Raw genomic sequence first — 14,784 nt, forward strand, 5'->3', positions numbered from 1 at the left:
AAATGTAGTTCGAGGCCGTGTTGGCGACCGGAGGCTCGCCGCTAGAGTCGGCTGAGTCATCCAATCCCCAGGCGGAAATCTGGCCAGGGAGGCTGTTCCGAATTTGACTTCCTGCTGGAAGTTGGAGCCGCAGACCAGAATGTAGGATCCCAGCGTCTGAGACCCACCTAGCAGTGGCAGTTTGACCAAGAGGAAGCCTGCCTCGTCCTGTAGGTGACAGAGTCCTCAATGACAGCCCTGAGTGTGTGTGAGAGAGAGCATGGGGAGATTAGATTGTGTGAGCGGCTGGATCTGGGAGGAGTTGAACCGCAGAGAAACTGCGAGGAAAGGAAAATGAGCCTGAGCGAGAGTTGGGGTCGAGCTGTGGCGCTTTGTGAGTAGAGCGAGCTGTTGTGGGGAGGGGACATTGTACGTGGATCAAATGGTTCTTGGGGACTGTGTCTCGACTGAATGGATCACAGTACAGGAGTGGCGAGATTGTAGAGATATCTGAAGTCTCCTAAATCTCATTTTCTTTTCAAATTACGACTAGTAAGTGTGATCTTCAGGAGTGTCTGCGTTACGGGAGGGAAAAGGTAAAGCTAATAATAACTAGCATTTTTACTTGTCTGTAAGTTCATTGTGCGGTGTAGGCAATCTACAGGCAAAGGCTTTTTTTTTTTTTTTTTAACACAGTGTTTTGTCTGTCCGGGTGGTTTTTTGGGTGGGTAGGTGGGAGGGTTATTAACGCCCAGGGTCCTCCAAGCAGACATCTTCCCTTCTTTAGAGAGTTCTTGAGAAGACATAGGTGGGGTTTGGTTTTGAGGCTGGCTTGCAATTCTCTTTATAACCAAGGTTGACCTGAACTCCAGGTTCTGTTACCTCCCCTTCTCCAGTAGTTTCTGTTGTCTTGTTGTTTAGACAGGATCTTGCTATTTAGCCCTGGTCACCCCTCCGGAGGCAATCCTCCTGACTGAGATAACAGGTTTGAACCACTGTGTCCTGCTCCAGAATGGGATTACGTGTATTACAGAGAGCAGCCTCACCACGATTAAAACAAACTGCACACAGTACTGAAGAACCACTGGGGCCCAGCCACAACGGTGTGTGTCCAGATCATCCAGGTTTAGAAAGTAAATGTCCTCTCGTTTCCTTATCTGAAGTATTTAGAAACTTTGGTGCCATGAGCCTTCCCCCTTCCCTTTCTCTTTTTGAGACGGGGCCTCTCTATGTAGCCCTGGCAAGCCTAGAACTTGCTATGCAAATCCATTGAACTCAGGGATTCATCTTCCAGCGCTGGGATTACAGGTTTGGGCCACCATGCATGATATATATATATGCATGCCATATATATGCTGTGTGTGTGTGTGTGTGTGTGTGTGTGTGTGTGTGTGTGTGTGTAACATCATTAAAGACCCAAGCTCAAGCACAGTTGTCAAGTGGTGGTTTTTGTTTGATTTTGAGATAGGCTGTAGCCTCTGCTGGTCTCAAACAGGATATGTGTCAGATCAGAGTCTAGGGCTGTACTGGATCCTCCCAGCCCCACATTCCAAGTGCTAGCTAGAGCGATAGGTGATCACCCTCACACCCTGCTGGTGAGTTGGTATTTGAATTAAAATTCAAATCTTGCATCATCCTCTCTCAGGTAGATTATAAGTCACTAAACTGGATGCAACCTAGTTGAACAAGAGTCTGGTGGGTGGACAGAACCGTGAAGGACATTCTTAGCCCAGTAGCTGAGTGAGAACCATTTACGGCACAGATGTCCACTGAGGGACTGACCCCATTGAAGTGCCTTCAAGATGTCCTCGTAAGCCCTGCTCTTAAGTTTTAATCGATGTGAACCATCCTCCTCTATTGGGACTTAAGCAAGTAAACAGACGGACAGACTGGTATCACTATACCAAAGATCAATAACGGAACCACGAGCAGGCGTCTCAACACATGCGTTAAGGGGAACTGAAGGGGACGGAGAGATGGTTCAGCAGTTAACAACACTTGCTACTCTTGGAGAGAAACTGGCTTTGAATCCCACTACCCTCATGGTGGCTCACAACTGGCTGCAACCCCAGCTTCAGGGAATCTGACACCCTGCTCATTGGCAAAACACCCAAACACATTTAAAAAAAAAGAAAAAGAAAAAAGCATTTGGAGGATGGGATGAAGGTATTTCTGTTTGTTTGAGAGTGGAAGAGGCTAAACCCGAGTTCGAGGTAGGATTTCCAGGCAGGACACAGCTCAGGACCAGGCACCAACTCAAACATCTTTCATGGAAAAGCAGGCAGGTGTGCTACTGTGATAGGAGGTGGTGAGTGGTTCAGCCAGTTTGTTGTTGGAGTGTAGACTGTACAAACTCACCACTAGTGTGATGCTGTTTTACAACCCATGTGTCTTGTTATCTTTCCGAGGCCAGTTTCTCTGGCTGCCCAGGCAGTGGACTACATTTCCCAGGAGTCATCCCACCCAAGGATAGTGCTGGTCCAAAGATGGCTAGAGGCATCGTTCGCATAGCTGAGGAAGAGTAGTGTGTAGGTCTCAATATTGGTCATCTCAACGTATCCTAAAATTCCTGAAGCTCTTGTAAACAGATGCTAGCGTTGTGTGTGGGAAAGGACTGTGTCGCTGGAAGTAATGGAGTTTAAAACCAGGGCCTTTAAATTGACAGTTGCTGTGTAGTCTTTTGTTAAAGAGAATACAGAGACGGACTACATTTCCCAGGGTGCACTGTGACCAAGCGACTTCCGGTGGTTCAACCCAATTGGCTTCAAGCTTGAAGCCCTAGGAAGGTCTAGAATCAGTGGGGCAGAGTGAGTGTCAATTTAAGGCTTGGAATCAGAATGGTCATGAAAGCTGAGGCCAGGGGTGAACGGCTCTCCTGCGGAGCGCGGAGTTCTGAAGAGAATGTGGTGCCGTTAGTACTTGAGATTAATGTGGGAGCTGTGGTCAATCACCTTACCCTGGGTGTGTGTTCCGAAAAGTGATGGTCACAGTCAGTGGACGGTTTATGTGCGCCTGTATGTACACGACCGTGTACACGACAGAGCAGCTGCCCTGGCACACAAAGAATGAACGTTGTGTTTAATAATAGACACTGTACTTTCTGAAAGCGGGCGTGGAGCGGAAGGACGTGCTCTCCCGTCTTGGTGAGTGAGAGGGCAGAAACACAAAATTGAACGATAGCTTGGCTAGATATACAGTCATTGATTCTCTCATCTCTTTTCCCACAAATATACAAGCCATAAATTTTCAGGGTGCAAAAGTCTAATAAAAACTTGAATATCCTCTCAGAGGTAGTTGACCTTTATAGCATAACTCTTGGTGCGTTTTAAATTTTTTAATAGCTTTATTTTATGTGCTTGAGTGTTTGCCCGTGTATTTGTATGTACACCACATGTGTGCCTGGTTCCCTGGAGAGGTCAGAAGAGAGCACTGAAGCCCCTGGAACTGGAATGCTGGATGCTCCTGTGTTGGGGATGAAGCCAGGGTCTTCTGCATGAGCAACAGTGCTCGTAACCCCGAGGCATCTCCCTAGCCCATCCACTCATCATGGGTTTTTATCTAATGTTTTTTAGGTGATGTTTTGTGCCATTTCCCCCACACCATTGTATTTCTTTAGGCAGGTAGTATCAGTAAACACTCACGGTCTCACAGTGTGTCTGTTTAGTCACCTTGAATCCAAACCATGTATCCCTGGCTGTCCTGGAACTCACTCTGTAGACCAGGCTGTCTTCAAACTCAGAGATCAGCCTGCTTCTGCCTCCCAAGTGCTGGGATTAAAGGTGTTCACCACCACCCACTGGCCCTTATATTGGGGATATAGGGGGGAGGCACGGGGTCTCATTAGCCCTAGTCTCTCTAGCCCTGGCTGTCCTAGAATTTACAGTGATCCTGTGAACTCCCTGCCTGCTTTTCCTGTCATGTCTGTCAGAATCTTGTGTTCAGTGTTTGCCCACTTCTTACAGAGTGAGGATTTCTCGTTGCTGGACTGTCCACATGGGTTCTGTTTATCTCTGATTCCTCTACATGGCTTCAGGAGGAACTCGGGATTAGAACAGTTCTTCCTTCAAACTGTGTAATAGTTGCTCTCAAGTCCTCCCTCTCTCCTCCCAAACACAAAGTGTGTTTCATATAACAATTGTTCAGGAACCGTCACTTGACTCGCAAAGACCCATCACAACCATGGAGCTCTTTGTGTCCTGGGGAAATGGATAGAGTATGCTTTACACGGAATTTACATGAGCCTCACTGTGCCCTGCTCTGCTCTCTGTGACAGCTTCCTCCTTCCATCCACACCCCCCCCACATATACATACACACTTTTTTTTTTTTTTTGAGACAGGGTCTTTTTTTTTTTTTTCTTTTCTTTTTTTTCAGAGCTGGGGACTGAACCCAGGGCCTTGCGCTTGCTAGGCAATTGAAACAGGGTCTTACTATGTAGCTCCAGCTGGCCAGGAACTTGTGTTGTAGACCAGGCTAGCCTCAAACTCAAAGATCTTCCTGCCTCTCATTCCTCAGAGATAAGATTGAAGGCACTGACCACTATGTCTATCCTTTTTTGGTTGGTTGGTTAGTTTTTAGTCTGTTTGTTTGTTTGTTTTAATTTTTCTGTGTGGTTTGGTCTATTCCATGCATGCAGTGCCCGTGGAGAGAATGACTGATCCCCCAAAGCTGGAGTTACAGATGCTTGTGAGCCAACATGTGGGTGCTCGGAATTGAACCCAGGTCCTCTGGAAGGGCAGCCTGAACTCTTAACTATTGAGTCACATCTTTAGCCCTTTCCATGTCTCTACTTAAGTTTAAACCTTATTCTTAAAATGTAAAGTTAGAGACCGGAGAGATGACTCCACAGTTAGGAGGACCCACTGCTCTTCAGGAGGACCTTTTTTTTAGTTTCCAGAACCCACGTGACAGCTCACAACCATCTCTGATTCCGGTCCCAAGGGAATCTGACACCCTCTCCTATCCTCAGGGAGCACCAGGGACACGTGTGGTACACAGGCAAATACTCATTCACATGAAGTAAAAGTAAAGTTTTTAAAAAGCAGTTACTTCTCTCCGAAGAGGCGAGGCCTCCGCCCAGGCTGAGAGGCACACGTGGTAGGACTGTGCCAAGGTTGGAGTTTCGGGGGCTGGCAGTGATGCTGGACTATGTGCAGGTGCCCTGTGAGCTATGTGGCCTGTGCTCATGCTTGTCTCACTGATGGCCTGGCGAGGTTCTTCAGGCTCGTTATAGCCTCAAAGCTGTCTCCAGTTTTCTAGCATGACCCTTTGTAGATGGTCTAGATGGAAATGACCCAGTAGGTGCCGTAGAGTTTGTTAGACATGGGAAGAATAAGGAGGCCCTGTTCTACACATACAGAGGAGTCCCACCAGCTCCTGTGGACACCCACAAGGGAGAGTTCTGTTTCCTTTGGAAATGTCTACGCTAGTTTTGTAGAGCTTTCAGAGGCATTTAGACTAAATGAGAATAACCTTGTCTCATACCCTGACCTCAGGAACGATTTTGTTTGTTTTGTTTTGTTTTTCAAGACAGGGTTTTTCTGAGTAGCCCTGGCTGTCTTGGAACTCAGTCTGTAAAGCAGGCTGGCCTCGGACTCAGAGATCTGCCTGCCTCTGCTTCCTGAGCGCTGGGATTAAACATGTGTGCCAGCACCTGGCTATAGAATGATTTTTGCCATGACTGATTAGATTACAACACCATCCTGCTTCACTTGGGGGTTCTCTTGACTTTTGGCGGGGTGTCATTTCACACGCTCCCTCTGGCCTTCCTCCAAGGAAGAAAATGGCCTTTTTACTTGCCCTCTGAAATGGCCTGTGGAAAGCCAGGCATCTCATGATTCTCTTCCCTGTGTGCTGTCTTCTCAGGAGCTGGCCTCATCAACATAGGAATCAAGAAGAGGACTGACTGGTCACTTTTAGGAGTTTCAAATCATGGCTCATGTGAGTTCACATTGTCTCAACAAAAACTATTTCTCCTCACAAGAATGTCTTTGTCTCTAATTCTGCAAGATCAGTGGTGCCATGGGGCAGTCTAGTACTTTCTGGACATGGTGTTCTTTCTTCTGTTAATAGACCCTTATCTCTCCCACAGGGCAGTCCTGAGGTTTTGTTTGTTTTTGTTTTTGTTTTTTTTTGTTTGTTTGTTTGTTTGGGTTTTTTTTTTTTGGTTTTTTTTTTTTTGTTTTTGTTTGTATGTTTTTTACTTATTTTACTTATATCCCACTCAGTGCCCGGCTACCAGTCACCCCCTCCCATTATCCTTCCCCCATCCCCCAAGCCCTCCCCTGAGCAGGTGGGGCCCCCTGAGTATCCCTCCACCCCACCCCGGCACTTCAAGTCTCTGCAAGGCTAGGAGCTTCCTCTCCCACTGAGGCCAGACAAGGCAACCCAGCTAGAAGAACATCCCACAGACAGGCAGCAGCTTTTGGGATAGCTCCCTGCTCCAGTTGTTCAGGACCCACGTGAAGGTTAAGTTGCACATCTGCTACACGTGTGCAGGGAGACCTAGGCCCAGCCTGTGTATGTTCTTTGGTTGGTGGTTCAGACACTGAGAGCCCCAAGGGTCCAGGTTAGTTGACTCTGTTGGTCTTCCTGTGGAGTTCCTATCTAATCAGGAGGACATCATGTCTGTGGAGGGCATCCTAGACCGTCATGTCAGACCCATAGGCGGGACGATGGCGACCGATGGCAAGAAGGTTTTCATGTTCTGTCTGTACTGACTGGAGCATTTTAGTCAGCCAGGATGAGACTCGGTGCAGTTCTGGGCCTGCTCCAGTATATGTCTCTTTCCTATGCATTCAGAGGAAATGGCAGGAACCCTGAGTGTACGGGAACCTGGGAATTAGCAAGAAGTTAGCTGATTGACAGTTGCTTCCACAGAGCAACACGGTTCAGCTCAGAAACAAAGAAAACAAAACAAAAACCTAGTATCTATTTTGGGAATGCATCTCTAAAGACTTCTTTGAATCTAAACCAATGGAAAATCGGCCAGAAAGTACCCACCACTAAAAAGAACAAACATCCACAAAATGACCAGATTTACTCATGGTTTAGTACATCTGGAGTTAGCGACTTCCAACAGGTGTCGTCTCTCCAGGATGTCTTTTCTCCGATGTTCCTTCCGTGAAGCTGATAAGGATGTTGTGACCAAGCCATAGTTTTTTTGTTTTTTTGTTTTTTTTTTTTTTGTTAGTGCATATGTGCGTCCGCTTCTGTAAATAACATGATGTGGGTTGGTTTGGGAGCTGGCGGAGGCTAGAAGCGGATGTCAGATCCCCTGGAGCTCTGGGCGGGATGGGCGCCAAGGATGGGTACTCGTAACTCAGTTCAAGGCCTCTAGAAGAGCAGTAAGCACGGAACCACTGAGCCGTCCCCCCAGGCCCCAGAGCAGTAGTCTTTCTGAGCCTGTGGGCCCTCGACTCCGTTTGTCACACTTGGTCCCGAGCCATAGCTGCCAGCTCTACCTACTGTTCCCTGCCCTCCCTTGGCCATCTTTTGCCTTCCAGCGGAATCATTTCTTAACCTTCACCATTAACACTGGGTTTGTCCCGCGGCAGGTAATGACGTTCAGAGATGTGGCCGTAGACTTCTCTCCCGAGGAGTGGGCGTGTCTGAGCCTGGAACAGAGGAGTCTATACAGAGACGTGATGCTGGAGAACTACAGCCACCTCGTCTCCGTGGGTAAGACTCGACCCTAGACATTCCGGGCTTCCTTATTGGCAGCCACTGACTTTCTTTTTTATAAGAAATGTCAGGGGGTTTTCTGACCTGCGTTTATTCTGGAAAACGGCCCGTGTTTTCTGCAGAGATGGTGTCGTCACTGGGGAAGCCCGTGTTCACCGTCCTCCCAGAATGCGTTGTGCTTTTTCTTTGTCCTTCCTGTCCTTGCTGCACTTCCTTTGTTACCAGGGCACCAGCTCAAACTTTTTGGCTTCTCTTCCGTGTGGTCACTACCTGCCTATATTTTATCTTACACGCAGGACTTTGCATTTATCAACCGCATGTGTTCCCTGTGTTGGAAAAAGAACAAGATGCCTGCGTGGATTTGAGCAATGAGACCAGCAGATTTCTCCCGGGTGAGTGAAGTCCGCTGGGGCCGTCATCCGGTAGTCTGGCGGTGGAGTGAGTCAGCAGCACCTCTCACACACTGCCCCAGACCCTCTCCCTGGGGAATGCCCGTGGCAAAAGCTAACACGCGGCTGGCCTTTCCTGCACCGCCCGTACTCAGCTCGGAACCTCCTGCCGTTCTTTCTCTCCAGTGGTCATTGACAGGCTCTTCCTGTCCCTTGCTGACACAGATAGAGGCCAGATCAGACTAGATTAAAAGTAGATAAAGGCAGGTTTATTAGGAAGCAGCCTTCCGGTGGATTCATCGATCTCATGGGTGGGTAGTGAAGTCACACATCCAGGCTAAAACGGGTGTTTAATGTGTCTGAGTGCAGGGTAATGATATGTCTGCTAAGACTTGGGATGGTGTCCCATTCATAATCAAAAACTGAGCCCCTGGGAGGCCACCCTTGGGTAGGTTGCTGGAAAAGAGGAGATGAGGAGGAATGACATGTTAGCCTGGAGTTTCTCCAAGCAGGTGGGGGAGTTTTCTCTGTGCAAGGGGCCGGTGTTTGGGGAAGGAAGGCTGACGGGGTTTCTCAGCCAGTACAGGGGCGAGCAGGGGTTCCAGGCTAATAGTCATGATTTTACGAATGATGGAGATCAGACGCCTGCCCCTCCCTTGCTGTTGTCTTACCGTTTTCCATTTGGGTGTTTATAAAGTTTCCTAAAATTGTAAACACATCTTTTATTTTAGCCACCTTTAAACTTCCTCCCGTGGGCCAGCACATGCAGCCTTCTTGAATTACCCCACTTCTTGCTCCTTCCTTGTGTTTCCTGAATTCATGAGGCATTCTTTTAACCTACAGTTACCAGCTTTCTAATTTCATTTTGACTTGCTAGTGTTAAGAAAGTATGCATTAAGAAACCTTGTATTGGGCTGGAGAGATGGCTCAGTGGTTAAGAGCACTGACTGCTCTTCCAGAGGCCCTGAGTTCAAGTCCCAGCAACCACATGGTGGCTCACAACCATCTGTAATGGGATCCGATGCCCTCTTCTGGTGTGTCTGAAGACAGCTACAGTGTACTCATATAAAGTAATAAATAAAATAAATCTTTAAAAAAAAAAAGAAAGAAAGAAAAGAAACCTTGTATTCTTTTCTGTGGCAGGAATGTACCCAGAAATGTTTGGGAAGAAGGTCATCTGTTAACAAGTAAAACCAGTCTGGACTACTTAGGGGAAACTACTTGCAAAGAGGTCAGGGCCAAAGGGGGACAACCAGGAGAGATGGCAGGGGTGAGCCCTGGCTGGCCTATGTACTTCTCTGTGTCTCTCCATTTTCTCCCCTGCCAGAGAGGATGGCCTTTGTCAGTTGTTCAGCACGACCTGCCAGGTGCTTTGTAGTGCTAGGAACAAGCAAGATGGCCAAGCAGGTGAAAGTGTTTCTTGCTGTATTCTTCTAAGGCCCCGAGTTCAGTCCCATGGTGGCAGAACTGGCTTCTGAGAGTTGTAGTATGACTTCTGCACATTCATGCGGTCTGTGTGCACGCATCCGCACACGCGCATTCGAGCACGCGTGCGCGCGCGCGCGCTCACACACACACACACACACACACACACACACACACACAGTGACTTCCACATGTCTGCTATGTCGTGTGCTTGCCCAGAGTCACACACACAATGACTTCCAGTTGTTCACTGTGGCATGTGCATGCTCACAGTCTGTCTGTCTCTCTGTCTCTCTTCACATAATAATAATAATGATAATAATAATAATTTTATTATTTATATATTTAATTAAATAATTATATATTTATTTAAATAATTATATATATATTTATTATTATTATTATTATTATTATTATTATTATTATTATTAGTCTTTGACTGAGGCAGCCTGTATATGCCTTTGTCTTCTGTCGTACAAAAAGCCGTCCAGGGGCTGGAGAGACGGTTCAGTTGTTAAGAGCACTGGCTGCTCTTCCAGAGGTCCCAGGTTTGCTTTCCAGCCCCATGTGGTGGCTCACAGCTGCCTAACTCCTGGAGGGTTTGTTTCTGGCACTTCCAGTGTCCTTGGGTACAAGCACACACACGGTACACAGACATACAGGCAGGCAGGCAAACACCCACACACAGAAAATAGATGCATGCATTTTTAAAAGCCATGAAGGAAGCAGCCCATGGAATCGTTAACATGGCGGTGCAAGAGACTAACCTGGGCTGGGCTACGCTGTTGTTACTGGATCAACCCATGTGTGCTTTTTGGTCCCTGGGTTTATAAAATGTTAGTCTGTTCTAAGCAAACTGAGCCCCCCACCCCACCCCACCTTGACACCTTTTTAAATATTTCTCTGAAGTCTCAGTTTATTTTTGCCCTTTTTAATATTGTCCAGATTTGGGGTTTTGTTGTTAATGTTTTTCTAAGACATTCACTTCATGTGTGATTTACTTTAACCTTAGCTTTTGATGGCTTTTTTTTTTTAATGGAAAATAAAACAGTACACGTGTGCACTCTCATGTTTTCAGATACAGATTCCGGGTGGCAGATGAAGAAAGTCCTACCAAAAAACAGCATTTTCGGAAGTCGGTTGTCGCGCTGGGAGGTAATGAGAATGGAGAGAAACCAAGGGCTCGAAGGCTCGAGTCCTGGAGTCGATTGGGAAGATAAAGGTCAGGACCAATCACAAAATGAGAATCAAGAGGAACGTCTCAAGCAAATGACACTCACCTGTGACAAATTGCCCCTTTTGAATCTGCTCACAGCTTTTAATCAGTGTCCAAGACTGAATACAGCAGAGAAAGCGAAGGAATTTAAATCTGAAAAATCCTTTAGTTTTGCACCCGAGCCCTCTCAGCTTCAGTTAATCCACACAGACGCGAAATTCCGGGAAGATAAAAGCTGCGGAAAGACCTTTCCTCCTGGCCCTAAACTTCCTCGCTACCGTGCAGTTCCCGCCGGCAAGAAGGCATTTCAGTGTGAGGAATGTGGCAAGGCGTTTAGCTTCCGCTCTAGCCTCACGGGTCACAAGAGAATTCACACCGGGGAAAAGCCTTTCAAATGTAAGGAGTGCGGGAAAGCCTTCAGATTCCATTCACTGCTCAGCGTCCACGTTCGGACTCACACGGGCGAAAAGTCATACGAATGTAAGGAATGCGGAAAGTACTTCAACTACAGCTCAGACCTGACCCGCCACCACCGGATTCACACTGGAGAGAAGCCCTATCAGTGCAGGGAGTGTGGGAAGGCCTTCAGCTGCGGCTCAGACCTTACTCGCCACCAGAGGATCCACACGGGCGAGAAGCCCTACGAGTGTCACGAATGCGGAAAGGCCTTTATCCAGCAGTCGCACCTCATTAAACACCAGAGAATCCACACGGGCGAAAAACCTTACGTGTGCAAGGAGTGCGGGAAAGCCTTCACGTGCGGGTCCCAGTTAAGTCAGCATAGGAAGATTCATACTGGCGATAAGTTCCATAAATGTAAAGAATGTAAAAACTCCTTTAGTTTCGCCCTAGACCATACCCAGCGGCAGCTAATTTACATCGGGGAGAAGTTCTTTGAAGACAAGGAAAACGGGAAGGCGTTCTTTCCCGACGCCGAGTTCCCTCAGTACGACACAGCTCCCAGCGGTAAGAAACTGTACGAGTGTAAAGAATGCGGCAAGGCTTTCAGTCTGCGCGCCATCGTCAGCAGCCTCAAGAAAATTCACAACCGGGAGAAACTCTTTAAATGTAAGGACTGCGAGAAGGCCTTCCGGTGCCCCTCAGACCTCTCACGACATCAGAAGATTCACACGGGCGAAAAGCCCTACAAGTGTAAGGAATGCGGGAAGGGCTTTATTTGCAGATCCGACCTGGGCCGGCACCAGAGAGTTCACACCGGTGTGAAGCCTTACGAGTGTAAGGAGTGTGGGAAAGCTTTCACTCGCGGAGCCCACCTGACCCAACACCAGAAGATTCACAGTAAGAAGTCGCACGACTTCAATGAAGGAGAGAAGGCCTTTGGTTCTGGTTCAGACCACACTCCAGGATCCTTGATTGATACCGGCGAGAAATGCTGGGAAGGTAAGGAATACGGAGAGACCGTCCTTCATGACCCAGAGCGTACTCAACCTCAGACTGCTAAGACAACATATGACTGTAAGGAGAAGGGCAAGGACTTTAGTTGGCGTTCACGTGATACGGATCTCAAGACAGTTCATATTCGGGAGAAACGTTTTCAATGCAAGGAATGCCCGAAGGCCTTCAGGTATAGCTCGGAACTGACCCGACACCAGAGACTGCATACTGGAGAAAAGCCATATAAATGTCAGGAGTGCTGGAAGGCATTTGCTTCTGCCTCAGACCTCGCCCGGCACCAGAGGATTCACACCGGTGAGCGGCCCTACGAGTGTAATGAGTGCGGCAAAGCCTTCATTCAGCAGTCACATCTCATTAAACATCAGAGAGTTCACAATGTCGAGCAGCCCAAGGACGTGATGAGTGCGGAAAAATCATCGCCTGGCAGTCAGATGCTGTTAAACATGAGAGAGTTTACACTGGTCAACAATCTTATAAATTTACGGAGTGTTGGAAAGATTCTGCTCATGGCCCAGCTCAGTCAGTGTCCAAAGGTTTATACCGATGAGAAACTAAGTTAAGGTGGGGAACTGGGAAAAGCCTATTTCTGAGTCTCAAATCCTACCCAGCACTAGAATGTCCACATGGGTGGGAAGTCTGGGGAAACCTTCAGCTGTAACTCAAGTGTGTCCATGTCCATCTGTGGCGGTAGAGAGTCCCACAGTGTTAGCAATGTGGAGACGTTTGTGGGTTCAGTGTCTTGCTCAAAGGGAGAAGATTCATGGGAGGAGACTGGATATAAGGAATATGGAAAGACCTTTCTTCATGGTCTTCAATAGACATCTATAAAATCATGCTGACTAAGAGAACTGAATTCAAGGGATTTGGAAACATTCATTCATGATTCTGAACCTAACTGGTAGTAAATACTCAAGAGGCGTAGGAAAGTGTGGAAATGCCTTTCAGAATCACAGTGTTAGAGAGCGTAGACTGGCGAGCAACCCTGGCTGTCCGAGAAAGGTGGAAAACCTTTGATCTTGGACTTGCCTCTCATGTGACAGCCCCATAAAGGTTATGAAAAGTGACTTTAGTTAGTCAACACCCGGACATTTATACTTCCTCCTGTGGAGCGAAGCCCAGACCCTGTGCGTGCTGAACACGAATTCCTGTTTCTTAGCTGCACCTCTGACCCTCATGTTTGAGGAAGCCCATGAAGATAAATAAATATATGGAGATGTTTTACACAAAAACAAGAAAAGCTAATTTATTTCTAACTCACTGAGTTAATTTTGTTTTTTAGTAAAAAAAGAGCTTTTGGTAAAATAACATGTCTGTCATCCAACGTCATGATGTAATGGCTGTTAATTTAGGAAAAGCTTTACTGGTGGGTTATTTATGTATGGTGAGGATGTCTTATAAGAGAAGTGGTATATAGCTCTATTGCAGAATATTTGTAGTGACATGTAAATGTGTAACATATGTGAGACGTGATTTTTATATGTGTCCTAGGGAAACTTTGAAGTGCTTGTGTTTTTGTTTTTTTTTTTTTTTTTTTTTCGGAGCTGAGGACCGAACCCAGGGCCTTGAGCTTGCTGGCCTCTACCACTGAGCTAAATCCCCAACCCCTCTAAGTGCTTGTGTTTTAATACAACATAGAAAGTCCAAAAGAATTTTTAAAAAAATTCAGAATTGCATTTTAAAAGTTCTGTGAGGGCTGGAGATGTGGTTCAGTTGGTAGAGTGTTTGCCTGGCCTGCACGAAGCCTTAGGTCTGTTCTCCAGCTGTATAAGCAGGCATTGTGGCATCTGCCTGCCTTCGATTCTAGATCTCAGAAGTTCAAGGTCAACCAGGAGTTCATGAGTCTGTCTCAAAGGAAAAGGAAAATCGTGTCCAACTAAGGTTACCGGAGATCCATAATATAGATTTACATACACACACACACACACACACACACACACACACTCTGTAGGCTCATTTAGCTTAATTCTTTTTTATTTTATTTTTTTTTTTTTTGGAGCTGGGGACCGAACCCAGGGCCTTGTGCTTGCTAGGCAAGCGCTCTACCACTGAGCTAAATCCACAGCCCCTAGCTTAATTCTTATATTTGAAAAGTTTCAGCCATAAAGGTAAATGACTCGTCACGGAAGAGCTGAGCCTTACATGGAAAGGGATGGTGACGCTGGCTTCGTCTGAGCGTTTTCTGTGGGTGGGCGACAGTTCTGAACGATGTCCTGAGTGTCATACAGGTGCAGTTCCTGGTGCCTCTTAGTACCATGTGTTATATACACGATTGCGAGTGAGTACATACAGGGCATTTAAACGTGTCTCATGTGCATGCCATTCTGAAATTACTGTTATCTATGAACATTACCACTTGGAGAATTTTGTCATCTATCTTTACTGTAATAAAGCCATATTCACTCTTGCTGGCCAGGTTTATTTTTTAAAGACAATGTATGTGGATTTTTGTGCGTCTGTACATGTCTCAAAAGGAGAGGGGCAGCACCCGAGGTTGTCTTCTCGTCTATGTGCTCACACATACACATACACCATAAGCACAATAAAGGCTCTTTTTTTTTAAAAAACACACTATATGAAGAGCTATGAAACTCCGAGTTTAATTTAGAAAAGGCTGCCAATCCCAAGACGGTACAGATTAATAGGAGTTGAAAGTATTTATTTCTCTGATAATTTCATG

General features: G+C 46.7%; 1 protein-coding gene across 1 annotated transcript; it reads left to right on the plus strand.

The window, feature by feature from the left end:
• Positions 1-111: 111 nt before the first annotated feature.
• Zfp790 (zinc finger protein 420-like) lies at positions 112-14,512 on the plus strand. The gene is made up of 5 exons (NM_001409279.1): positions 112-209; positions 5,844-5,918; positions 7,535-7,658; positions 7,958-8,053; positions 10,554-14,512. Exons 2-5 carry the CDS (start codon positions 5,910-5,912, stop codon positions 12,665-12,667), a joined length of 2,343 nt encoding a protein of 780 aa, NP_001396208.1. The 5' UTR covers positions 112-209; positions 5,844-5,909; the 3' UTR covers positions 12,668-14,512.
• The last annotated feature ends 272 nt before the right edge of the window (positions 14,513-14,784 follow it).

This window comes from Rattus norvegicus, chromosome 1, assembly GCF_036323735.1.
Source record: "Rattus norvegicus strain BN/NHsdMcwi chromosome 1, GRCr8, whole genome shotgun sequence".
Lineage (NCBI taxonomy): Eukaryota > Metazoa > Chordata > Mammalia > Rodentia > Muridae > Rattus > Rattus norvegicus.